At 44.8% G+C, this 23,910-nt stretch overlaps 1 protein-coding gene across 1 annotated transcript; it reads right to left on the bottom strand.

Moving 5' to 3' along the window:
- Positions 1–10,563: 10,563 nt before the first annotated feature.
- Positions 10,564–22,387, bottom strand: MBOAT4 (membrane bound O-acyltransferase domain containing 4). Its single transcript, XM_032288307.1, has 3 exons — positions 22,226–22,387; positions 18,460–18,684; positions 10,564–12,556 (listed from the first exon to the last, which is right to left on the bottom strand). The coding sequence occupies exons 1-3, from the start codon at positions 22,342–22,344 to the stop codon at positions 11,593–11,595; spliced, it is 1,308 nt and encodes a 435-aa protein (XP_032144198.1). The 5' UTR covers positions 22,345–22,387; the 3' UTR covers positions 10,564–11,592.
- Between the last annotated feature and the right edge of the window lie 1,523 nt (positions 22,388–23,910).

The raw sequence follows: 23,910 nt of genomic DNA, 5'->3' as shown, positions 1-23,910 counted from the left end.
ATAAAAAATAAAAAAAAAAAAAGAAAAAAAAAAAGGAAAAAAAAATTAGGCTGGCACAGTGGCTTATCCCTGTAATCCCAGCACTTTGGGAGGCCAAGGCAGGCAAATCACTTGAGGTCAGGAGTTCAAGACCAGCCTGGCCAAAATTGTGAAACCCCATCTCTACTAAAAATACAAAACATTAGCAGTACCTGGTGGCATGCACCTGTAATCCCAGCTACTCAGAAGGCTGAGGCAGGAGAATCTCTTGAACCTGGGAGACAGAGGTTGCAGTAAACCGAGATTACGCCATTGCACTCCACCCTGGGCAACAGAGCAAGACTCCCTCTCAAAAATAAAAATTAACTTCCAGTGTCAAGGTAATTCAATGTGGAAAGAATCATCTTTTCAATACGGTTATTCTGGGATAACTGGATACCACATGCAAAAGAATGAAATTGGACCCCCTATTTCACTCTGTATTCAAAAATTCACTCAAAATTTGTATGGTGAACGAAAATTCCTGTATCTGACTTTTCTCTTCCTTTTCTACCCAGTAGTCTCTTGTACACTTGTTTTCACATAATTTTTTTAACCTATACAAAAATAGAACTCCCCATCAACCAGTTTCAACAATTCTCAACACGTGGCTGTTCTGTTTCATCCATGTATTCCCCATTCTTTCTAACTCAGATTATTCTGAAGCAAATCCAAGACATATAATTTAATCTGCGGGTATCTTTAAAATGTGACCCTTCCGTATTCTAAAAAAACCCACAATATGATTATTACACCTGAAAGAGTTAATGATCAAGCTTTACTATCCAGTTAGTGTTTAAATTTCCCTAAAAATCCTTTCAAAGGTGGTTCATTTAAATCAAGATCTAAACAAAGTCCACACATTTACATAACTATATAAACAGAAAAAAAATTATACAAATAAAATGTACTTAGGGTCAGGTGCATATTTAAGAAATGGGGAGGAAATTACTTTTGCTCTTTTCTTCCATCCTGAACAGGATGTTCCCTTGAATTCAGATCATTACCGTGAGTGTCACCCACTAGGAGTTAACATAATGTTCTTTCCACAGGGAAATGCCATCTAAGTTCCAAACAAACAATTTAGAAGCAAAGTTGTGGAAATTTTGAAGCAAAGTTCTAAAATTTTTAAACAATTTAGAAGCAAAGTTTACAATTCCTCTAGTAAATTGAGAATGCCATAAAACATCACCTCACATGTCCTCGGGCTAATGAATCCACCAAAGGCACTCAACATAACATACCCAGATTGGCCACGAAACTAAACCGAAGTATCACTTGAATCTTAGTATCACTTGAATCTTATGAACTGCACAGATTCCCTGCAAGGAAAACATAGATACATGCTTAATTATCTTAACTGTTGTAGCTTAAAAAGTGTTTCTGAAGGCCGGGCACGGTGGCTCAAGCCTGTAATCCCAGCACTTTGGGAGGCCGAGGCGGGTGGATCACGAGGTCAAGAGATCGAGACCATCCTGGTCAACATGGTGAAACCCCGTCTCTACTAAAAATACAAAAAATTAGCTGGGCATGGTGGTGTGTGCCTGTAATCCCAGCTACTCAGGAGGCTGAGGTAGAAGAATTGCCTGAACCCAGGAGGCGGAGGTTGCGGTGAGCCAAGATCGCGCCATTGCACTCCAGCCTGGGCAACAAGAGCGAAACTCCGTCCCAAAAAAAAAAAAAAAAACAAGTGTTTCTGAAGAAAAACGTGCTGCAAGAACCAAGCAAGACAAAAAGACTTCCTTAGAAATCATCTGACATTGAGGCCTGGTGCGGCGGCTCACACCTGTAATCCCAACACTTTGGGAGGCCGAGGTAGGCAGATCACAAGGTCAGGAGATCGAGATCATCCTGGGCAATACGGTGAAACACCATCTCTACTAAAATACAAAATAATTAGCTGGGCGTGGTGGCACGCGCCTGTAGTCCCAGCTGCTCAGGAGGCTGAGGAAGGAGAATCGCTTGAACTTGGGTGGCAGAGGATGTATGAGCCGAGATCATGCCACTGCACTATAGCCCTACAGACTGGGTGACAGAACAAGACTCCATGTCAAAAAATAAAAAATAAAAGAAAGAAATTATCTGACATCTCTAGCTGTTGTTATGATTGTCCCTGGAAATGGGGCCAAAGCAGATTAATAAGTATTTGACAGTTATGAACTGCCAAATATAGGCTAAGAAATTAAACCTACTATTCAGGAAAGAAAGAGAGAAGCTAACAGTGTTTTCTTAGTAGGAGAGAACTATTGTCAACTCTCAGTTTTTTAATGAGCCACAAAAATATCACTTTGTTCTTTTATACAATAGAAAACAAATAGAAAGAACATAATAGGAAATGCTGGCAGTTTATAAAGAACCTTAAGCCCTCAGCAGATTTTCTTCCATTGCTTTCTATAAAATTCTTGCTGGATGAATAGAGCCAGGTTGGGAGATGGATACCTTACTTTTTCTCCTTAATGTGTTGAAAAATTAATAGAGCACTTACACAAGCACAGTGCCTTCAGTTTTAAAATTAAATACTCTAAAAGGATATTTTATCCACATCCTGTTTTGGCCTACTAGGAAACTTGGGCCCCAGAGGGAATTGCCTGGGTCCCACAGTTGGCCCGTGTTAGAACTGGGGCCCGGCCAGAACTTCTGCCTTCAGGAGAGGAGTTCAGGCTGCTTCCGCATAAGATGGCTTTGCCAACATTAGAATCAGGAGTTATCAGGAAGAAAGTGCTAAAGTTGTCATGGCCATTTTACTCTATCATTTCTTTTTTTTGAGACAGAGTCTTGCTTTGTAGCCCAGGCTGGAGTGCAATGGCATGATCTTGGCTCGCTGCAAACTCCACCTCCTGGGCTCAAGCAATTCTCCTGCCTCAGCCTCCTGAGCAGCTGGAACTACAGGCGCCCATCACCACGCCCAGCTAATTTTTGTATTTTTAGTAGAGATGGGGTTTCACCATTTGGCTAGGCTGGTCTCGAACTCCTGACCTCATGATCTGCCTACTTCGGCCTTGCAAAGTACTAGGACTACAGGTATGAGCTACCGCGCCCAGCCTCTATCATTTCTTTTGAAATGCTTTGGAAATAGGTGCATTTGGACATTTGGTAAAAGTTCACATAAAATACAATCACTATCCATTCACCTCTTAGCACTGAACTCTTAAACTATGGAGAATCGAGCTTCCTGAACCATCTCCTATGTTATAAATCTGAAAAATCTGTTGTAAGTGATTTGAATGTACTATCTAATAGTTGGCATTCTAATCAGGATAATTACTAATGATTGCAATTAGATCATTGCAACGCCCATAATCTATGGTATTTATGATGTGCCTGTGAATGTAGGGGTCAAATCAGTTCTTTCACATCCACTGAACCTGCTCCACCATCAAAATCAGCATGCTCCTTATCAATTGATCCTTCTCCCTCCATCACCCACATATGCCAGGCAGCTGCCAGGACCTCTCAGGTGACCTGAGAGAGGGCTCATTGCCTACAGAAGGGAGATCACATAGGTTGAGTAGCATCTCTGGGCAGAGGTAGAACACGACCTCTTGGCAGTTTTCTGGTTTAAGACATCTAATGCCTGCCGTTATGAATTCCTCAAACTCTCTGTCTGGGCCTCTGACTTAGTCCATTTTGTGCTGCTATAACAGAATACCTGAAACTGGGTAATTTACAAATAACAGTTTATTTCTTACAGTTCTAAAGGCTAGAAAGTCCAAGCTCCAGGAGCCCACATCTGGCAAATGCCTTCTTGTTACACCATCCCATGGCAGAAGGTGGAAAGGCAAGAGAGCATGTATGAGAGAGAATAAGAGATGGAAATTGCAGTGGGGCGCAGTGCCTCACGCCTGTTATCCCAGCATTTGGGAGGCCAAGGTGGGTGGATCACCTGAGGTCAGGAGTTTGAGACCATCCTACCCAACATGGCGAAACCCCGTCTCTACTAAAAATACAAAAATTAGCTGGGTTGTGGTGGCATGTGCCTGTAGTCCCAGCTACCAGGAGGCTGAGGCAGGAGAATTACTTGAACCTGAGAGGCAGAAGTTGCAGTGAACTGAGATTGAGCTACTATACTCCGGCTTGGGGGACAGAGTGTGACTCCACCTCAAAAACAAACAAAAAACTAAAAATAATTAAAAAAAAAAAAGATATAACATGGAGCCTCAAACCCTTTTATAATCAACATTAATCCTTGGATGAGGGTGGAATTCTCATGACCTAAATATAGCCATGCTCCCCATAATGACGTTTCAGTCAATGACAGATCACATATATGACAGTGGTCCTATAAGGTAATAATGCAGCTGAAAAATCCCTATTGCCTAGTGATGTAGCTGCTGTGTTAGAACTGTCTGTGTTTTCAGTACGGCAACATGCTATGCAGGTTTGCAGCCTAGGAACAATAGGCTATACCAAAGGCCCCCAACCTTTTTGGCACCAGGGACCGGTTTTGTGAAAGACAATTTTACATGGACTAGGGGGTGGGTGGGGGATGGTTCAGAATGATTCAAGTGCATTACTTGTATTGTGCACTTTATTTCTGTTATTATTACTTATAATATATAATGAAATGATTATACAGCTCACCATAAGGTGGAATCAGTGGGAACCCTGGGCTTGTTTTCCTGCAAGTAGACAGTCCCATCTGGGGGTAATGGGAGACAGTGACAGATCATCAGGCATTAGAGTCTCATCAGAAGCATGCACAGTTCACAATAGAGTTCGCACTCCTATGAAAATCTAATGCCAATGATCTGACAGGAGACAGAGCTCAGGCAGTAATGCGAGCAATGGGAAGTGGCTATAAATACAGATGAGGCTTCAGTCGCTTGCCTGCCACTCACCTCCTGCCATGAGGCCCAGTTCCTAAGAGGCCATGGATCAGTACTTGGGGGTCAGAGACCACTAGGTTACACCATATAGCTTAGGCTACTAGACTAGCCTAGGTCTAGTAGGCTAGACCATCCAGCTTTGTGCAAGTCCACTCTATGACATTCATACAATGACAAAATAGCCTAACAATTCATCTTTCAGAATGTGTCCCCATATTAAGTGACACATGACTGTACCTTCCATTAGGCGCCACCTCCCAACACTGCTGCCCTGGGGATTGCATTTCTAACACAGAAACTTTAGGTGACACATTCAAACCATACCAGCCTCCTTTTCCAAGTTCTCGTGGAATTGATGAATCCAGTATAGATGAATCAACATACTGAATGATTATCAGTGAAGTCTTCCTGTGGTTTGCTTTATGAAACTACATGGATAGAAAAATGCTGAGGTTGGATTGTCTCCTTTGGAGAAGTTTGACTACTGGAGTGGATCGTTAAACCTGGGACATCCATTAAAGCCACTGCCTGCCTGTTGATCATGACAATTGACTACAGATTAAAGAGACTAGCTCAGCTTAATAGCTGCTGTGATTCAGAAGGATGGTGCTGCACTATGAGGGTAGCTTATCCAGAATAGTATATTGACAGGGAAGCCCAGCATTATGGGAGGCTGAGGTGGGAGGATCACTCAAGGCCAAGAGTTCAAGACCAGCCTGGCCAACATAGCAAATCCCCATCTGTACTAAAAATACAAAAAAAAAAAAAAAATTAGCTAGGCATTGGTGGGGCATGCCTATAATTCAAGCTACTTGGGAATCTGAGGCATGAGAATTGCTTGAACCCAGGAGGCAGAAGTTGCAGTGAGCCGAGATGGCACCACTGCACTCCAGACTGGGTGACAAAGTGAGGCTCCATCTCAAAAAAAAAAAAAAAAAAAGAAAAAAAAGAAAAAAACAAATAATATGCTGACAGATGACCTGAGTTCTCATGAAACTTCCTAAATGATGCCATTTCAATCCATAAATAATGGACTCTTTAGTTCTTTGCTGCTCTTAGAAAGACCAATGCTGTAGCTTTCTGCTAAACATTTTCTTATTAAGCTTTGCCAGCATCCTGAGCTTGTTGGTTTTTATGGCTTAGTGTACCCTCCTCTTAGGTATTTCTTTTTTTTTTTTTTTTTTTTTTTGAGACGGAGTTTCGCTCTTGTTACCCAGGCTGGAGTGCAATGGCGCGATCTCGGCTCACCGCAACCTCCGCCTCCTGGGTTCAGGCAATTCTCCTGCCTCAGCCTCCTGAGTATTTCTTAATCACCAGACTCTCAGACACTACTTTCAAACAAATGAGTAAGGCCCCCTGGGGGTCTGAAAGAGCTGCCAAACCCTTCAGAGTGATTCGGCTGATGAAAGTGGGAGCCAGAGGTCGGGAGGTGTGTTCTCATTGAGCGCTGTTTCCCTGGGTTCCTGGGCTCTAGTACTTGTTCCACAGAAGCGAGTTCAATTGTCCAGGGCTACTGCCAGCAACACAGAGCCTGCCAGCCCTGTCCTTGTGTTTGTAGGGATAGGCACAATTTGTTAAAATACTATTCTATTCTTGGAAGGCAAATGTGGGAGGATCGCTTGAGCCCCGGAGTTCAAGGGGGCAATGAGCTATGACTGTGCCACTGCATGCCAGCGTAGGTGACAGAGTGAGACCCTGTCTCAAAAAAAAAAAAAAAAAACATACATCATACACACACACACACGTGCGCGTGCACGTGCGTAGATCTATTCTGCTTGGGCCAATAAATGGGCCAAAACAAGATAGAAAGCAGGGGTAACCCCAGGGTTACTTCTAGATCAAGCAAGAGAAAAAAAACATCAAATCCAGATCTAGAGGCGAGGTCAGAGCACATTAATGAGAGGTTATTCAAAAAGGATAGTGATTGAATTTTTTTAAAAGAGGGGTGGGGTGTTAATAAGTAGGTGCTACCATCCATGGGCAGAGGGAATTCAGGAACAATGGGCAGAGTCTTGGAAGTAACAGAATGGGTAAATGCAGGATAGGGCAACTGTTACCAAATGGGAGGGAGCAGCGGGGGCGGAGTTGGGAAGTGAACGAGTTAAGACCTAACAAAAGAAACAGGACTGGAGGGAGACAGTCTGTTCTCTGCCCATCTTGGATCCAGGCTGTCCTCTGTGCAAACAGATGGCTCCAGTCTACATCTCTGGCTCCAACTTCTCTCCTTAGATCAATTCCACAAATCCATTTTTTTTCTTTTCCTTTTTTTTTTTTTTTTTTTTTTTTTGAGACGGAGTTTCGTTCTTCTTGCCCAGGCTGGAGTGCAATGGCGTCATTTTGGCTCACTGCAATCTCTGCCTCCCAGGTTCAAGCAATTCTCCTGCCTCAGCCTCCCAAGTAGCTAGGATTACAAGCGGACGCCACCATGCCAAACTAGCTTTTTGTATTTTTAGTAGAGACGGGGTTTCTCCATGTTGGTGAGACTGGTCTTGAACTCCCAACCTCAGGTGTCCACCCCCACCCCACCCCCACCGCCTCTGCCTTCCAATGTGCTGGGATTACAGGCGTGAGCCACTGCACCCAGCCACAAATCACTTTCTATTGTCTAGAGAAATGTTCCTTCTACTACTGTCCAGAGAAATGAATCATTCTCTACAGGATGAAAACAGAAAAAGAAGGAAGCAGTTGTCCTTGTCTAACCAATCAGAGTAGAAATTACCCCCGGCCATCAGTGGGGGGACATAGATTTGGAGGGCAGATTGCATTTTTAATGGCTTTATTAACCAAGTTCTTTTTTAAAAATTTAATATTTCCTTCATGAGCATTTCTCTAATCTTGAAGAGTACTCACTTAAAAAATTTACTGGGCTGGGCACCGTGGCTCATGCCTGTAATCCCAGCACCTTGGAAGGCCACGGAGGTTGGATGGCTTGAGCTCACGAGTTTAAGACCAGCCTGGGCAACATGGTAAAACGCTATCTGTACAAAAAATTAGCCGGGCATAGTTGTGCGCTCCTGTGGTCCCAGCTACTTGGGAGGCTGAGGTAGGAGGATTGCTTGAGCCCAGGAAGCAGAGGCTGCAGTGAGCTGAGATCATGCCACTGCCCTCCAGCCTGGGTGACAAAGCCAGACTCTGTCTCAAAAAAAAAAAATTATTGAAGTGTAACATATATATGGAAAGTTGCACACATCTAAAGTGTACATCTTGAAGGATTTTCATCAACTGAACACACTCATGTAGACAGCTTCCCAGAAGTAACCCAATAAAAAGAACTTTTTTTGTGGCAGAATCTCTGACTATTCCCAACTCTGGGGAACCCCATTTAACTACTTTGTCTCCTCTGAGCTACTGAGTATGGTGAGAGAAAGTACAGGACCCTTCTGATTAAGGCCACTACAAGTTTTGGTGTGTGTGTGTGTGTGTATATATGTGTGTGTGTGTGTGTGTGTTTTAATAGAGATGGCGTCTCCCTGTGTTGCCCAGGCTGGTCTCAAACTCCTGGGCTCAAGAGCTCCGCCTGCTTCAGTCTCCCAAAGTGCTGAGGTTACAGGCATGAACCACTGCACCCCACCAAGGCCACTACAAATCCTTGCCATCTCTGTTTATCAAGACTCTCACTGCTTGTCATGTTACGTTCTGAGTGCTAAGACTGGGCTTGTTGTTTGCCTTCGTGTTAATCAGTGATATTCATCTATAACTTTCTAAGTGATCTATAGCTTCCAACTTAGTATTATCTTTGTGAAGTTTAAACGATTCAAAGTGTATTAGTCTGTTCTTGTACTGCTGTAAAGTACTACCTGAGGCCAGGCGCGGTGGCTTACTCCTGTAATCCCAGCACTTTGGGAGGCCAAAGTGGATGGATCCCTTGTGGTCAGGAGTTCAAGACCAGCCTGGCCAACATGGTGAAACCCCAACTCTACTAAAACTACAAAAATTAGCTGGGCATGGTGGCATGTGCCTGTAGTCCCAGCTACTTGGGAGGCTGAGGCAGGAGAATTGCTTGAACCTGGGAGGTGGAGGTTGCAGTGAGCTGAGATCGTGCCACTGCCCTCTAGCCTGGGTGACAGAGCGAGACCCTGTCTCCAGAAAAAAAAAAAAAGAAGAAGAAGAAGAAGAAGAACCACCTGAGACTGGGTAATTAATAAAAAAAAGAGAAGTTTAATTGGCTCATGGTTCCACAGGCCATACAGGAAGCATGGCTGTACAGGAGGCCTCAGGAAACTTACAATCCTGGCGGAAGGTGAAGAGGAAAGAGGCACATTTTACATGGCTGGAGCAGGAGGAAGAGAAGGACAAGGGAGGTGCTACACACTTTTATAAACAACCAGATCTTGTGAGAATTCACTCACTATTACGAGAACAGCAAGGGAGAAATCCACCCTCATGATTTAATCACCTCCTACCAGGCCCCTCTTCCAACACTGGGGATTACAATTCAATATGAGATTTGGGTGGGGACACAAACCCAAACCATAGCAAAAAGCTTATTTGCAATTTTACAGTTTGAAAAGGATAAGAAGGATGGGTTTGGAATACTCAACAAGCTGTAATACCTGTACAATGCTTTGTATGGTGGGATAGATGTCACCCTGGGTAAGCAGATGGTTTTACGTAGCACACAAACAGTTTCTTTTATTTGAACGAGCCTGTATTTCTTTAGTGAGTACTAGAGTAAAATAGAATTAGTGCACCAAACCCAATTTTCATCACTGCCATTGCTTAGAAGAGGGGTAAGTTTTATAAGTAAGTTGAATTAAAGTTGATTAAAGAAAAATGGTAATTACATAGGAGTACAGGTGACCTGCAGATGTGGCAGTAATTTCTAAGTGCTAAATGACGTTGCTACTGCATAATTTAGAAGTCCCGATATCTTTCTTTCTTTCGTTCGTTCTTTTTTTTTTTTTTTTGAGACAAAGCTTCACTCTTGTTGCCCAGGCTGGAGTGTAATGACGCGATCTCGGCTCACTGGAATCTCTGCCTCCTGCGTTTAAGCAATTCTCCTGCCTAAGCCTCCTGAATAGCTGGGATTACAGGCATGTGCCACCACTCCTGGCTAATTTTGTATTTTTAATAGAGACTGGGTTTCTCCATGTTGGTGAGCTGGTCTCAAACTCTGACCTCAGGTGATCCACCTGCCTCGGCCTCCCAAAGTACTGGGATTAGAGGCATGAGCCATTGCACCCAGCAATCCTGACACCTTTCTCTTGGTGTATTTTAAATCCTAACAGGAAGAAACAGAGGAAGTTATGTAGGATATGCCAAGGAAACAAGAATCAAACTCACCCTCAAACTTATATTGAAATACTGTTTACTTCCTGTTATTGATCTCTTTGTAAGACATGTTTATCAGTCAGCTTTGTATTTGCCAACTATGTAAATAGTTATCATGTCTTAGGTGGGTTTTCAGTTTTTTAACATAAATCTGGGAATAATATCAGCCATTCTATTTTTAGGGCAAATTTTTTTCAAATTTTCAAAAAAATTTTAACAGATGGGGTCTCCCTCTGTCATCCAGGCTGGGGTGCAGTGTCACAATCACAGCTCACTGCAGCCTCGAACTCCTGGGCTCAAGAGATCCTTCTTTCTCAGCCTCCAGAGGAGCTAGGTCTTTAGGTGCCTACACCATGCCCAACCAATTACATACATATATTTTTTGAGACAAGGTCTTGCTATGTTGCCCAACCTGGTCTCAAACTCCTGGCCTCAAGTAATCCTCCCACCTCAGCCCCGTAAAGTGCTGGGATTACAGGCATGAGCCACTGCACCTGACCCAAATTTACAAATTTAGACAAAATTTTGAAACTTATGAATGGGTATGAATCTCTAGTTCATGTAACAAACCAATATGATAATGAGTTAGGTTTTGTTTTGGTTTGGTTTTGTGTTGCTAAAGTTCCCATTCCAGGATCAGGTGGGCCAACTGAACACTCAATTTTGGGGTGTCTATATATAGAGTATTTGCCATCTGGTTCATTGCACCTTGTGCTTTTATGTTTCACTTTACTTAATCTTTTCTTCCACATCTAGGCTGTAAACCTAAAGGGAAGAAACCACATCTTTTTCCTTTTTGTATCCTCAGCATCAGCAGAAGAGCTTGCTAAAGCAGACACACACATCCCTACTGCAAGTCATTTGGTATATTCATCCAAAACTTTAGAAAATTTTTTATTATGGAAAAGCTCAAATGTATGCATCACTGATGCCTCATCTGGTGCTGAGTGTGTGATGGACTATATTGTTTGCTGAGAGCCACAGCAAGGAAAACTGAGCCGGCCCCCAAAGCAGAAAACTGCTCAGGGTGTTCTAAAGTAGTAAACAGTATGTCTATATTACACACCAGTTAAACTAGTTCTTCAAGCATGGGATATGTGACCCTGCCCCCATGGCTCCCTCGTGGAGAATGCTTTCTAGTTTGTCTTTGATCAGTGGTAAGTAGGCACCAGCTACCTGCCTAGTTTATTTTTGTTCTATGAGAAAACACAGAACACCTGTTTGTTAATAATAATCTCCTGTTCAGAGAGAATAAATATGTGGGTCAAAGTCTGCTTGAGGCTGTCAACGTGGAAGGCTGTTAGCTCCGACAGTCTCACTTTGCACTCTCTTTGTGTTTGTTTCTTAATTCCTTCAGCACCACCTGTGGGTGTGTGCATGTGGTGGGGGGGCGGTCTCTGTGACTGAGCTGGTCTCAGTAATCTGGCACTTTCTAAACTGTTTCATGGGTGTATAAGATGAAAGCCAGGGAAAGATGTCAGTTACATCTGTGCTTTCTCTTCACCAATAGCAAAAGCAGGATACAGTACACCATGGGAAAGACACTGTTGTAAGAATTACAGAGCAACCAGAGAGAAGAAAGCCTCCTGACCTCCACAGCCAGCATGATGTAGGCAATGATCAACTGGGTGTGGGCCCAGGTGAGGGTTCTATAGAACAGCCTCATCGGCCAGGATCTGATAAACCCATTGGCAAAGGAGTGAATCAGGTAGTCAGCTTCCACCATCACAGCCCAACAAAGGAAACCAAACACCTGTCCCGGATGGAGTCCATGCCACCAGGCAGAGAAGGCAAATGTCTGAAACAATGGCCAAGCCCTGCTGTTCTGGAATACAAGTCGTCGGAGCCATAGAGCTGTGCTTTGGTTCCACTTTCTTGCAAACACGGATATCCTGTGGGTTCTTTCCAGGGTCCAGATGTCTGCATCAGGGACATATTCCTCCTCTCCAGAGCTCTGACCAAGCTCAGACCCAAAGCCTGCTGCATGGAGGAGGGAGTCGTCCAGGATCCAGTGGGAGTAGTAGGTGAGCTTGAAGAGCCCAGCTGTGGTCCACATGACATAGATGCACTCGAATCGCTGGCAATCAGTCAGTCCCACTCCGGCACCCACCACCCTGCTCACAGCCACGTTTAGGCACTCTAGTCCAAGAATCTGCAGACCTCTCCAGCTCAGAGTCCAGAAAGAGCGGCTGGGATACAAACCATGGGACCCCTGAACACGAGCCTGAAATCGCCGGAAGGAGCACAAAGAGCCTCCCAGAAGAGCAGGGAAAAAGAGCAAGTAGCTGAAGTAGGGCAGTGCCATACACACATGCTCAGATAAAGAGCTCCTGCTCCTGATGATTCCAGATGCTGTCTCCACTTTTCCCTCACAAATGTCCAGAGAGAGGGACGTGACCCTCTGGGTCAAGAGCATGAGAGAAGAAAGAGTGATGCAGAATCTGCAAGAGAATTTTTTTTAAAACATAAAAACACTCTGTATTTATTCTCTCTTATTCCAGTCTGTTATACATGATCTCACAGGAAATAGACAGCTCTGCTCAGCTAAGATTAATCTCATGGCTTGCAGGACCCCACAAAGAGTAAATCTTAAAAGAAAATAAATAAATCTTATTTATTTATTTTTTTTTATAGAGATGGGTCTTGCTATGTTGCCCAGGCTGATCTCAAACTCTTGGGCTTAAGCCATCTTAAGTAGCTCAATTCGAGTGCATCTATGTCATGTGGACCACAGCCCGTCTCAACCTTCCAAAGTGCTGGGATTATAGGCATGAGCCACCACACCAGCAATATTTACAGATCTTAAGTATACAGTGGAGCTTAAGTCTAGAAAAATATACACCAAACTTTTAAGAATAGTTACCTCTAGGGAATGAGATTAGCCTAAGAAGATCTTTCACTTTTTGCTTTGTTTGAATTTTTTGTAATAATCATGTTTTATATAAATATGTGTATATCTGTGTGAATATGTGTGTATGTATGCATATATATTTTTTGTTTGTTTTAAAGAAAAGATTAGATGCACACATTTATACTCATGTTCAACTTGAGCTTCCCAGGGATCTCAGAGATCCATCCCATCTTCTATCCTGAAATCTTCCATTCTGAATAGGAGAATTTGCGTGGGAAGTTTTACTTTGACAGCTGAAGACTCTTGAATTAATTCAGAAGCACACACTACCCCAATTTGAAAGTTGTGAGAATGAAAATGGAATTATGGCTGGGTGCAGTGGCTCACACCTGTAATCCCACCAGTTTGGGAGGCCGACATGGTGGATCCCCTGAGCCCAGGAGTTCAAGGCTGCAGTGAGCTATGATTGCACCACTGCACTCCAGCCTGGGCATCAGAGTGAGACTCTGTCAAAAAAAAAAAAAGAAAGAAAGAAAGAAGAAAGAAAAGAAAGAAAGAAAGATGAAAGAAAGAAAGAAAAAGAAAGAAAAGAAAAGAAAAATCAAGTCACTTGTGTTAAAAAGGAAAACGAAACAAAACAATTCTGACAAACAGCCAAGGAAAGGTCTAAAGAGAGGGTTCTAAATGCTTGTATGTCTGATAACAGAAACTACCACAAAAGACTGCAAAAACCCTTGCAACCCTACACAAAAAAATACTTTTGTGTGATGCGATCACCTGCCCGGCCACTGCCTGCCCAACCACAGACTGGCATCACCCTCGTCATTGATCCTGTACTCAAAGATAATGATTTCAAAACAATTGTGTAACGCTTCTCATTTTTCCCTTAAAAATCTTTGCCTTCTTTTACCAACCTGAATATACACATAGTTTACTATGGCACACATATTCCCACTGTAATGCCCTATTCCTAAATAAGCATCATTTTTTCTTTTTGTTTCACTTTTTTTGGAGAAAGATTCTCGCTCTGTGGCCCAGGCTGGAGTGCAGTGGCACAATCTCAGCTCACTGCAACCTCTGCTGCCTCCTGGGTTCAAGTGATTCTCTCAGCCTCCCGAGTAGCTGGGATTACAGGTGCAGGCCACCAGGCCTGGCTAATTTTTGTGTTTTTAGTAGAGACAGGGGTTTGCCATGTTGGCCAGGCTGGTCTCAAACTCCAGACCTCAGATGATCCGCCAGCCTTGGCATCCCAAATTGCTGGGATTACAGGTGTAAGCCACTGGACCCAGCCATAAGCATCATTTTCTTTTCTTTATGTTTTTTCCTGATACACTGTCTCACTCTATCACCCAGGCTGGAGTGCAGTGGCACCATCTTGGCTCACTGCAACCTCTGCCTCCCAGACTCAAATGATCTTCCCAGCTGGGACTACAGACATGTGCTACCATGCCTAATTAGTTTTCGTGGGTTTTTTTGTAGAGATGGGGTTTCGCTATGTTGGCGAACTCCTGGCCTCAAGTGATGCGCCCACCAGAGCCTTCCAAAGTGCTAGGATTACAGGCGTGAGCCACCGCATCTGGCCCCATCATTTTCTTTTAGGGAGCCTCTTTCTGTTTGTTATTTAGGGTGACATCAGGTTGGATAAAGTAAATGGGGAAATTAAACATTAGTCAGAGATGCAAATAAAAGAATGACAAAGAACAATGTGGGAAATAATGATTATAATATTTCCAAGAAAGGCCGATAAAGATCAGGATCAGAGACCTGGGAGAAACTCGCCATAGAGGAGACAAAAACTATAGTGAAGGGAAGATAGGAAGCTGAAGATTTTCAATATGAACCAGACCCTGACTGTAAGACTCTGCCTAACGTGGGATTTGTACTGAGGAATGGATCACAGTATGTGCTCAGCCATTAGCAGTTGAAGTATAGTCTTAACCAATCACCTGAACTCTTACTGCTTTATCATCAAAGATCCTGCTGGCAAGATTACTGAGGAGAACAATGAATGAAAATTAGGCTGGGTGCAGTGGCTCACACCTGGAATCCCTGCACTTTGGGAGGCTGAGGTGAGGTGGGCGGATCACTTGAGCCCAGGAGTTTGAGACCAGCCTCGGCAACGTGGCAAAACCCCATTTCTACAAACAATATGAAAATTAGCCCTATGCGGTAGCGCATGCCTGTGGTCGCAGCTACTGAGGAGGCTGAAGTGGGAGGATCACTTGAGCCCGGAGGGTCGAGGCTACAATGGACCATGAGCATGCCATTATGCTCCAGCCTGTGCAACAGAGCAAGACCCTGTCTAACAAACAAACAAACAAGCAAAGCCTGTAATCCCAGCACTTTGGGAGGCTGAGGCGGGTGGATCACAAGGTCAGGAGATCGAGACCATCCTGGCTAACACAGTGAAACCCCGTCTGTATTAAAAATACAAAAGATTAGCCAGGTGTGGTGGCACATGCCTGTAGTCCCAGCTACTCGGGAGGCTGAGGCAGAAGAATCACTGGAACCCAGGAGGCAGAGGTTGCAGTGAGCAGAGGTCACTTCAGCCTGGGTGACAGAGCAAGGCTCCATCTCAAAAAAAAAAAAGGAAAGAAAATTACAATGACACACTCTACAGTCAGGAACTCGAACACTGTCCTGTGGAGAGAAAACAGTTTCCCAACTGCTGCTGTTTCTGTGTCTGAAGATTTAAGAAAAACTGACCAGCTTACTTGACTGATTCTCACTGAAAGCAAGGTAGCGTCCAAATGCCACCAACCCCTGGCTCCCTCACTCTCTCTTATGGACTGAATGTGTGTCCCCCAAGTTCAAGCGCTAACGGCCTCACCCCAGTACCTGAGAATATGTGGAGTGAGGGTCTTTAAAGATGTGATTAAGGTTAAATGAGGTCATTAGGATGGGCGTTAATCCAATATGCACGCAGTCCTTATCAGAACAATTAGGACACAGACACACACACACAGAGGTGAACATCATAAGGACCCAGGGGGACACTGCCACCTGCAAGCCACGAGAATGGCCTCAGAAGAACCCAGCCCTGCTGACACCATCATCTGGGACTACCAGCCTCCAGAACAGTGAGGAAATGAATTTCTGTTGTTTGAGCCACCCAGTGTGTGGCACTGTGTGATGGCAGCAGCCCTGCCCAACCAGCACAGCCTCCCATTCCAGGTCTGCTCCAGCCTCCCTCACATCCAGCCAGATCCTGTTCAACTTGCCCTCCCAGCCCCATCAGGCCCCGGCTCCCTACCGACGTCCTGATTCACTCCATCTCATTTGGTACTTCCTATGCCCCACCCACCTGCCATCTTGCCTTTTACTTATAGCAGCCAACCTAAAGACTTTCGTGAAAATAGTCTCTTTTTTGCTGAGACAGTGTCTCCCTCTGTTGCCCAGTCTGGAGTGTAGTGGTGCAATCTCAGCTCACTGCAGCCTCCGCCTCTCAGGTTCAAGCGATTCTCCTGTCTCAGCTTCTTGAGCAGCTGGGATTCCAGGCATCCGCCACTATGCCTAACTAATTTTTGTATTTTTAGCAGAGACATGGTTTTGCCATGTTGGCCAGGCTAGTCTTGAACTCCTGGCCTCAAGTAATCTGCCTGCCTCAGCCCCACAAAGTGTTGGGATTACAGGGGCGAGCCACCATGCCCAGCTGAAAATAGTCTTAATAGGAAAATTAAAAAAGGATTCTGGGTATAGTCAGGATGGCAAAACAAGTGAACCAACCGCAGGCTAGAATCAGATAGGTGACCACCTGGAGCATCACAGCCTCTGTGCTCCGAGGGACCCTGAAGCCAATTGTGATCATCAGAGAGAGCCAGGATCATGAGATCTCAAGACTGCAAAGGAGTGTTTCCCCCTCATCTCAGGGATCTTGCTGATTCACGATAACACTTCTCTAGATTGTAATTAGCTCTTGATTTCTATTTTCTAGATGGGGTGCCTACCCTTCTTCAGCAAGACAGGAACAGCTGAGTCTGAAGGAAGAAAAATACTGACACAGCACCTGCTTCTCCCAACAACCGCCATGGGAAGATTGATACCTGCAGGAGGAGTGTTCACTCAGCCCGTGCTAAGGCTGGCAGACGGTGCTGAGTCACTTCCGGGCAGGCCTCCTCTGCGGGCTCTGGGATTCCAGCTTCGCTCCCCCTCTCAGGCACAATGACAACTACAGCACAGTGCCAGACACTGCACTACATAGGCAGCACGTGGCAGCGATGATTAGTCACAGAATCCCATTTATATTCATTCTAATCAAACTGTCATTGCATGTATAACTGAGACAATGAAAGAGATCTGACCTAACAAACCCCATCTTGCTTCTAACCTCCAAGCTGTCCTTGTTCATTCCTGGGACTCATTTTGGGAGGAATTTAGTTTATAGTTTACAGTTTAAAACAAAGACAATCACAGCCCTATCCCAAAACAAACAGACTTCTTGCCTGGAAACTAGACGGCCTTTGTAGGACTAACAAATTAGCAAACGATCAGAAATTATGGCTTAGGAGTCATGCAGCTGGAGATGACAAGATTCTGACCCTCTCCAAATTGTTCCCGGGGATAACATTACTATCGTAAGGCCTACGATCAGTGCTTGAGATATTTTGCAGACCCTGCCCTTGATGGATCAGCTGGCACTACTCAGCTCGATAAACTGGCTCATCTTATCCTGCGGCCCCCACCCAGGAATTCACTCAGGGCAAGAAGACAGTTCTGATTCCCTATCATTTCATCTCCAACCCAACCAATCAGCACTCTCTACTCACTGGCCTCCCCCCATCCACCAAATTATCCTTAAAAACTCTGATCCCCAAATGCTCGGGGAAACTGCTTATGATTACCCCAAATGCTTAGAGTAATAAACTCCTGTCTCCCCGCACAGCCAGCTGTCTGTGAATTACTCTTTCTCTATTGCATTCACCTGTCTGTCTAGGTAGTAGAGAAGGTGAACCCATTAAGCAATTACACTAACATTCACAACAATCTTAGGCCGGGCACAATGGCTCACACCTGTAATTCCAGCATTTTGGGAGGCTGAGGCAGGCGGATCACAAGGTCAGGAGTTCCAGACCAGCCTAGCCAACATAGTGAAACCCCATCTCTACTAAAAATACAAAAATTAGCTGGACATGGTGGTGCACGCCTGTAGTCCTAGCAACCTGGGAGGCTGAGGGAGGAGAACCTCTTGAATCCAAGAGGAGGAGGTTGTGGTGAGCTGAGATCGCACCACTGCACTCCAGCCTGGGCAATAGAGCAAGACTCCATCTCAAAAGAAAAAAAAAATCTTGTAATTTTTTGCAAGTATTTTTAACCCCATATCTTTTCCCATAAAAAGAAATGAGTCTGAAAGAGGTGAAAGGACTTGCTCAAAGTCACACTGGTCAAATGTGGGAGAATTAGGATTCCAACCCAACACCCAGGTTCTCTCTGCTGCCACCATAGTGCAAGCAAACCCCAGGTAGACTGAGTACGACCAGTGAACAGGCTGCTTACCTCACGGAAGGAGGCTCATGCAGGAAATACTCAGTGTAGTGCAGACCCAGGTGACACAAGGTCTGCCAGCTCATCTGAAAGCAGAAGGTCCACTTGTGGACTTGCCATGGGGCTAGAGAACAGAGGAGAGCCACGGCACAGACAGCAGGGGTGAAGACAAGCACGGCATAGGGACCCATGGCAGCCACAGCCAGGGCGCCTCCTCCAGCCAGGAGAAAGAGGTACCTGAAAGAGAAGGGACACCCTGGGGAGAACGACTTAGAACCGTGAAGCACAGGAATCACTGCAAATGTCACTCCAGGGAACCCGCTGGGGTAGGCCCCACACAACACCTAGAGTAGCCACACTGTTAGCACTCTGGGGCCTTGCTTTTGTTCTTTGGAAGAAAAGAATCATGGGAGAAAGAGCCAGAAATTTGTAAACTTAAACTTCTGCCTTAGAGACAAATCTTTTTTTTCTTTTTCCTTTTTTTTTTTGAGACAGGGTCTCTCTCTGTCACCCAGGGTGAATATCGTGTTGCAATCATGACTCACCGCAGCCTTGACCTCCTGGGCTCCCCTCCTGGGAGAAACCACAGCCATGCACCACCATGCCTGGTTGACTTTTTATTTTTTTAGAGATGGGGTCTTGGTGTGTTGCCCAGTCTCAGACTCCTGGCCTCAAACTATCCTCCTACCTTGCCTCCCAAAGTGCTGGGATTACAGGTGTGAGCCACACCCTGCCCTGGAGACAAATCTCAATTCCTGCCTTAGTGGCCCTGGAACCTCTATCTTTGGTACCCACCATTCAAGTGATTCCTATCCAAGGTATTCCGTCGTCTGCCCCTGACAATCCTGGAAGTCTGGCTAGCAAGGACATCTTTGAAATCTCCTGGTATGTCGTCTGACTGAAGAGTGCTGTGAACCTAGTGTCAAGGATCTAGAAGAGCACCCTAGATGTCCTCTCATCAAGATGAGCGTCTTCCTTTTCATGGGGTTGTGCTACCCGGAAGCATTCCAGAGGCTGACAGAGAAAGGAGACTCTGACAGAGAAAGGAGACGCACACTTCCCTTTGAAAAGTGAAAACTCAGAAAGATCTTAATATCTACCCTTCAGCCTTACTACTGCACTTCAAGATCTTATGAGTTAGGATTTTGTTTTATACAAGTTTATACAGTTTAGGCCAGGCATAGTGGCCCACACCTATAATCTCAGCACTTTGGGAGGTCAAGGAGGGAAGATCACTTGAGGCCAGAGTTCGAGACCAGCCTGGGTAACATAGCAAGATTTCATCTCTACAAAAAACAATTTTAATAACCACTCATGGCCGGGCGCGGTGGCTCACGCCTGTAATCCCAGCACTTTGGGAGGCTGAGGCGGGTGGATCACGAGGTCAAGAGATCGAGACCATCCTGGTCAACATGGTGAAACCCCGTCTCTACTAAAAATACAAAAAATTAGCTGGGCATGGTGGCGCATGCCTGTAATCCCAGCTACTCAGGAGGCTGAGGCAGGAGAATTGCCTGAACCCAGGAGGCGGAGGTTACGGTGAGCCGAGATCGCACCATTGCACTCCAGCCTGGGCAACAAGAGCGAAACTCCATCTCAAAAAAAAAAAAAAAAAAAAAAAAAATAACCACTCACGGTGGCACACCTGTAGTCCTAGCTACTCAGAAGTCTGAGGTGAGAGGATCACTTGAGCCCAGGAGTTAGAGGCTATACTTGAGCCACGATCACGCCATTGCACCCCAGCCTGGGTAACAGTTCGAGATCTTCTCTCTAAAAAAAGCCATAAAGTTGTTACGGTTTATTAATCCTGTCATGAAAAATCTGCACAATCACCACAGATGAAGTCATTGCAGAATCTTTTTTTTTTCTTTTTTTAGATGGAGTCTCGCTCTGTTGCTCAGGCTGGTATATAGTGGCACGATCTTGGCTCACAGAAACCTCTGCCTCGCAGGTTCAGGTGATTCTCCTGCCTCAGCCTCCTGAGTAGCTGGGATTACAGGCACCTGCCACCACGCCCAGCTAATTTTTGTATTTTTAGTAGGGATGGGATTTCACCATGTTGACCAGGATGGTCTCGATCTCTTGACCTCGTGATCCACCCGCCTCAGCCTCCCAAAGTGCTGGGATTACAGGCTTGAGCCACCGCGCCCGGCCCTGTCCTGTTATTTCAAATGCTTCATATTCACAATGGGAATGAAAGTAGTTCCTGCTGGGCCGGGCGCGGTGGCTCAAGCCTGTAATCCCAGCACTTTGGGAGGCCAAGGCGGGTGGATCACGAGGTCAGGAGATCGAGACCATCCTGGTCAACATGGTGAAACCCCATCTCTACTAAAAATACAAAAAATTAGCTGGGCATGGTGGCACATGCCTGTAATCCCAGCTACTCAGGAGGCTGAGGCAGGAGAATTGCCTGAACTCAGGAGGCGGAGGTTGCGGTGAGCCGAGATCGCGCCATTGCACTCCAGCCTGGGTAACAAGAGCGAAACTCCACCTCCAAAAAAAAAAAAAAAAAAATTAGCTGGGCATTGTGGCACATGCCTGTAGTCCCAGCTACTAGGGAGGCTGAGGCAGGAGAATCCCTTGAACCCAGGAGGAGAAGGTTGCAGTAAGCCGAGATCGTGCCACTGCACTCCAGCCTGGGTGACAGAGTGAGACTCTGTCTCCAAAAATATATGTAAGTAAAATAAAATAAAATAAAATAAAAAATGTATCTGAGACTTTTCAATTTAATGGAAAATCATGTAGTCACATTAATAGTACACTCACCATTTCTGTTCTATATTCAGTTAAGTTCTTGCCTTCTGACTATGTTAAAAAATAAAATCTTATATGAGCAATCTTAAAAAAATAGGTACTGTCTCTAATGTGTTGAGGTTATTTGATATCAAAAAATCACCATCAAGTTGTCACATCTCTATAATTTTTGAACTTCACATTATCATATAGCTAATGTAACAAGATTCATTTTGACTTACTTCATTTCTCTGAGAATTCATATACAGGCACTTTAAAAATCACATTTATTTATAATACAACTTATACTGATGTAAGTTTATATAAAATTTGATTTGATTGAAAATGATAAAATTCCATGAAATTAGGACTATTCAAGAATGTTTGAGATCTGTGGTTGACAGAGATGTATCCACTGGGAGAATTCCTCTACCATTACAACAACCATCTCTCCTGAGAGTTTATTTTCATCCATTTGCCATTTAATGTGAACCCAGCAAACCTTATATCAATGCAGACAGGATGTGAATTTCCAATTTAGTTTTATTCTATTATACCTAGTAATTATCAAGCAATCGATAATCAGTGACAGTGATAGTAAGTTAAAAACAAGTGTAAGTAATATATCACAATCTTCACAACCGCAGTCTACTCTGCTTTTTGCCCTATTATAGTATTTCTGGGTTTTTGTGGTTTTTTTTTGGTGGGGAGGGATAGAGTCTCGCTTCGTCACCCAGCCTTACGCAATCTTGGCTCACTATACAACCTCTGCCTTCTGGGCTTAAGCAAGTCTTTCTTCTGCCTCAGCCTCCCGAGGAGCTGGAACTACAGGCCCGAGCCACCATGTCTGGCTAATTTTTTTGTTTGTTTGTTTTTTTAATAGAGACAAGGTTTTGCTGTGTTGGCCAGGCTGGTCTCAAACTCCTAGCCCCAAGTGATCCGTTCGCCTCAGCCTCCAAAAGTACTGGGATTATAGGCGAGAGCCACCGCACCTGGCCACTATAGTATTTCTGAATGAAGGAGTAAAAATAGCCATCTAGCCTACCTGGCATGAATGGAGAATGAATCCATGATGCAGAGATAATTGAACAGAAGTGCAAAAGGAAATGCAGCCCCCTGATAAAATGATACAGGATGGAGAAAGAACAGCCGAAGCCACTCCATTATGAACCAGAGCAAAAGATCCTGTCTTTTCCAATGTCCTTAATGGATGCCTTCCTCCAAGAGTAATCTTAGCCAGGCTCTCTCTGGTCTTTTTATCTGGTTTAGGGGTGCTAAGGTGAGCAAAAGGCAAACAAAAGCTCTGGAGATAAGCAGAATAAAAACTGGCTTTCTGATTGAGGAACTGCACTATGGAAACAAAAACCCATTTTGGTATGACATTATTAATGGCATGCACTAAGACCATTGCTTTTGGAAGCTGTGGTTGTGTTTCGTTTACCTAGCATACTATTTTATTTGCCTTTCCAGTCATTATGCTGTCATATTTTCCTCACTAAGTTACTGAAAAATCTCATTTCCCAACGTGGACAGACCACTCCCTGGACTGAAAGGGGGAAACAGGAATGTGATCAGGAGGAAGGGAAGCAGGTTCTGTTCTTTTTCTTTTTTTGAGATAGGGTCTGGCTCTGTCACCCAGGCTGGAGTGCAGTGGGGCAACCTCGCCTCACTGCAACCTCCACCTCCCCAGCTCAAGCGGTCCTCCCACCTCGGCTTCCTGAGAAACTGGGGGTACAGGCAGGTGCCACCACACCGGGCTAATTTTTGTATTTCTTTGTAGAGATAAGGTGTTGTCACGTTGGCCAGGCTGATCTGAAACTCCTGGGCTCAAGTGATCCTCCTGACTCGGCCTCCCAAAATGCTGAGATTACAGGCATGAGGAACTGCACCCAGCTGGAGGCAGGTTTTAAGGCAAAAACCAAGATTCTCTTTCCTCACCACAACTCTCCTCATTTTTTTCTATCAGTACTCCTTATTTATTTCTCAATTCATTTGCCTGCCCCCTTTACAATGGAGCTCTACAAGGAAAGGGCTTTGTTTTGTTGATTACTATATCCCTAGCACACAGAACACTGCTATATACTATATACTCAGTAAATATTTGTTTAAGTTTAAAAGATTTTGAGGAGGTCAGCCGTGGTGGCTCACACCTGTAATCTCAGCACTTTTGGGAGGCTGAGGTGGGTGGATCATCTGAGGTCAGGAGTTCGAGACCAGCCTGGCCAACATGGTGAAACCCTGTATCTGTTTAAAAATACAAAAATTTAGCTGGGCATGGTGGTGGACATCTGTAATCCCAGCTTCTTGGGAGGCTGAGGCAGGAGAATCGCTTGAGCCTGGGGGGACGGGGGCTGCAGTGAGCCAAGATCACGCCGTTGCACTCCAGCCTGGGCAACAAGAGTGAAACTCTGTTTTAAAAAAAAAAAAAAAAAGCCAGGCGCGGTGGCTCAAGCCTGTAATCCCAGCACTTTGGGAGGCCGAGGCGGGTGGATCACGAGGTCAAGAGATCGAGACCATCCTGGTCAACATGGTGAAACCCCGTCTCTACTAAAAATACAAAACATTAGCTGGGCATGGTGGCGCGTGCCTGTAATCCCAGCTACTCAGGAGGCTGAGGCAGGAGAATTGCCTGAACCCAGGAGACGGAGGTTGCGGTGAGCCGAGATCGCGCCATTGCACTCCAGCCTGGGTAACAAGAGCGAAACTCTGTCCCAAAAAAAAAAAAAAAAA

This window comes from Sapajus apella, unplaced genomic scaffold (assembly GCF_009761245.1).
Source record: "Sapajus apella isolate SASKATOON/1434 unplaced genomic scaffold, GSC_monkey_1.0 scaffold21, whole genome shotgun sequence".
In the NCBI taxonomy this organism is placed as follows: Eukaryota; Metazoa; Chordata; class Mammalia; order Primates; family Cebidae; genus Sapajus; species Sapajus apella.
The sequence above is the reverse complement of the archived record's forward strand: the minus strand, read 5'-3'. Positions and strand labels throughout refer to the sequence as shown.

What these genes read in the sequence shown, in the direction of transcription:
- MBOAT4 (XM_032288307.1), bottom strand. Translation starts at nt 22,344, where the DNA reads ATGGAGTGGCTTCGGCTGTTCTTTCTCCATCCTGTATCATTTTATCAG. An exon ending in TCATTCTCCATTCATGCCAG is followed by an intron (nt 18,685 to 22,225) that starts GTAGGCTAGATG and finishes CTTCTCTTTCAG; the next exon opens with GTACCTCTTTCTCCTGGCTG. An exon ending in CATGAGCCTCCTTCCGTGAG is followed by an intron (nt 12,557 to 18,459) that starts GTAAGCAGCCTG and finishes ATTCTCTTGCAG; the next exon opens with ATTCTGCATCACTCTTTCTT.